The following is a 3,337-nucleotide window of genomic DNA, read 5'->3' on the forward strand; positions in this document are numbered from 1 at the left end:
CCTCCCCCCCGCGCCGGGATTTGCTCCCTAATTGACCTAAATAAGGAGCTCGTGAACGGCGGCCCCGGGGCGGCGCGCACTCACGGGGACACACAGACACACACACACGGACACACAGACACACACAGACACACGCACACGCCCGGCAGCGCCCGGCGTCCGCCGCTTTCCCCGCGCAGATCCCTTTCGGCGCGGCGCTCCGCCCACCGCAGGATCCCCCGCTCCTGCCCGGCGTTTAACTCGCATGACATTTTTATTTCGTTATTAGCGTTTTCGCGCAGAATCTGGCGCCTCCGATGGGTTGTCGGGCTGCCTTTTTTTTTTTTTCCTTCCCCGTTCCCTTCCCCTCCTCCCCCTCCCCCCTCCCCTCCTAGCTTGCAGGAAATGATGGCAAACCGCGATCTGAAATGATTACTCCGGAAAAAAACGCTTTTATACCAGGAGAGCATCCACGGGGCTAGGCAGAGGCGAGAGGCGGCCGCGGGGCAGCGGGGAGCCGAGCAGCCAGCCGCCGGCGGAGCCGGGACCCCCTCCCGCACTTCTCTCCGACCATGCCGGACGAAGCCACTGAAAACGCCGGCTCCACCTCCGCCCGCGTCTCGTCCTTCTTCATCGAGGACCTGCTGGGCACCGAGGGCACGGCGGGCGGCGGGGCGCGGCGGGCGGCGGCGGCGGGCGGCGGGCGCGGGGGGCAGCGCTGCGGGCCGCCCTCCCCGCTGCGCATCGGCGCCCCGGGCTGCCCGCTCCGCGACGCCGCCGTGGGCTGGTACCGCCGGGCTCACGCCGCCTTCCTGGGCTGCGCCAGCCCCGACAGTAAGTCGCCTTTCCCCACCCTTCACCGCCGGGCCCGGCCGGGGATGGGGCTGGGGATGGGGGGGTTCCTGCTCCCCTAGGGGTGGGGGGTCCGAGGCCCGGAGCAGGACGGGGGGGGATGCACCGAGTGCCCCCGCAGCCCCCGCCTTGCCTGCCCGCTTTCGGCTGCTCGGGGCAAATCTCCGGAAATGCTCCCTATGTGTCAGGCACCTGGAGCCTCCGCCCCGCCGCCCAAAGTGTAAACAGCGATTCTTGGCTTGCTTGGGGATTTTTTTCCTTTCCCCTTCCCTTTCCCTTCCCCCATCTCTCTTTTTCTTTCTCTATTTTCTCTCCTTTTATTTTTTAATTTTTTTTTAAGAGACAGATTTGTCCTTTTTTTTTTTTTTTTTTTTTTTTTTTTTTTTTTTACTCCCCATCAAGCCGGAAAGCTGGGAGCACCGTCCCCCAGCAGCGCAGTGGAGACTTTGGGAAGCCGGGGGAGCAGCTGGGCTCGGTCCTGGCCGCCCCTTCCTGCAGAGCCAGCCCCGCTGCCCTCCGCCCGCAGCGCGGCCTCTCGCTGCAGGCATCCCGATGGAGAGGGTGTTGGAGCAGAAGCCGGGGTTCGGGGCAGAAATTAACATATGACAGAGTGAATGGGCTGCCATTAGTGGTTATTTTCTGTCTCCTGATAGAAAAAACATTGCGCCTCGGCTCATCTCTGTGACCTTGTACGAGCCTGCAGAAATTTCATGATTGCTCAATCAGGAAAAGAGGAGTGATTTGTAATCCAAATAGTTTCTTTTTTACATTAGTGGACTTATTAATATTTTTAATTTCTCTCAGAAGTACATATAGAGACAGCAAAGTACTCCAGAAACAACTGCGCTTTTTAAACTTTTTTCTTTTTTCTTTTTCTTCTTCTTTTTTTTTCTTTTTTAATTCTGCTTTCCCTCTATTCTATAAAGAGTAGGAAATATTTTTCCCCTCTAAAAATCGTAATTGGAATGCACAGTGTTGGAGACTCCATGGAGGTATGTCCCAATACTAGAATAGTTGTCCCCATCCATTAGCTTTTTGAAGTCCAGAATAATGTGAATTCTTTTTTGCCCCTCTCTATATACACACGGACGCACTATTATGCTTACCCCTCTGACACAATATATATTTACTCACAAATGTACTTTTAAGTGTGTATACGTGCATGCGTGTGTAAATATAGAGGTGTGTATATAAATAAGAGGTCACGCATATTCCTATGTGTACATACATATATAAAAATTACATACGTGCTTCTGTGCATATCCATGTGTATGTTTACACACACGGACGCGTTGTATGATTTGAAAACAGCCCATGTGCGTGTTATGTGCATACACAGGAGTGCGTTTATGTGTGTGCACACATATGCAGATCTACGAGCATGTCCGTAGATCAGTATATTTATATATGTATATACATAAAATACAGGGCTGTGTTTCCATTCAAGCACGCGTGCATGTGTGTGTATACACAGAAATACTTGGGAGTTTATCAGAGGAGGCAGAGCAGCGGCAGGAGCCTTTACCCGGGCCCCTCGCTGCCCGGCCTTGCTCTGGTTTCCCCTGCCGGTGAGCGGGGCGGGCGGGCTGTGCGAGGGCCCTGCTCCCTCATCCCTCTGCCTGTCTTTGCAGCCAGCGACCGGGACTCTCCGGAGCTGCCCGAGGAGCCGGCGGAGCGGGCGGGCGGCGGCGGGCGGGCGGCGGGCAGAGCCGCGGCGGGCGGGCGGCCGGGCCCGGGCGGCCGCGAGGAGGAGGAGGAGCGCGGCGAGGAGCCGGGAGAGCCGGAGCAGCGCAACGCCGGCCGCAAGAAGAAGACGCGCACGGTGTTCAGCCGCAGCCAGGTGTTCCAGCTGGAGTCCACCTTCGACGTGAAACGCTACCTGAGCAGCTCCGAGCGGGCTGGGCTGGCCGCCTCGCTGCACCTCACCGAGACGCAGGTGAAGATCTGGTTCCAGAACCGCCGCAACAAGTGGAAGCGGCAGCTGGCCGCAGACCTGGAAGCGGCCAACCTGTCCCACGCCGCCCAAAGGATAGTGCGGGTCCCCATTTTGTACCACGAGAACTCGCCGGCGAGCGCCTTGGGCTTCACCCTGCCGCACATGTCACCCCCCTTGGTGGGCTTCTCCAGCGGCGTCAGCTACCCCCTGGGCACCTTCCCCGCCGCCTCCCTCCCTTTCCTACGGTCGCAGATGACAGGACTCGTCTGAGCGCCCACCTCTGCCGGACAGCGGCCCCCTCGCCCCCTCCCTCGGCTTCCAGCTCCACCCCCCTTCCTCCACGGACGTTTTATTTTCAACTTACACTTTTCTTGATTTTCTGCTTTTTTGATTTTTTTTTTTTTTTTTAACGTGCAATAAACTTACTCTTGGGGTTAACTCGGAGCGTCGTGCGGCAGCCCGGAGGGAGCCGAAGGGACTTGCAAGACCCCAGCCATGCACAGGGATCAGGTCGGCGGGGCTCTCACCGCCGCGCGTCCAAAGAAAATCCAGCCCCGCGGCAGCGGCAAA

General features: G+C 57.8%; 1 protein-coding gene across 1 annotated transcript; it reads left to right on the forward strand.

The window, feature by feature from the left end:
- Window positions 1–551: 551 nt before the first annotated feature.
- On the forward strand, window positions 552–3,037 carry HMX1 (H6 family homeobox 1). Its single transcript, XM_064712170.1, has 2 exons — window positions 552–813; window positions 2,463–3,037. The coding sequence occupies exons 1-2, from the start codon at window positions 552–554 to the stop codon at window positions 3,035–3,037; spliced, it is 837 nt and encodes a 278-aa protein (XP_064568240.1).
- The last annotated feature ends 300 nt before the right edge of the window (window positions 3,038–3,337 follow it).

Source organism: Zonotrichia leucophrys, chromosome 4 (genome assembly GCF_028769735.1).
Source record: "Zonotrichia leucophrys gambelii isolate GWCS_2022_RI chromosome 4, RI_Zleu_2.0, whole genome shotgun sequence".
Classification (NCBI taxonomy): Eukaryota; Metazoa; Chordata; class Aves; order Passeriformes; family Passerellidae; genus Zonotrichia; species Zonotrichia leucophrys.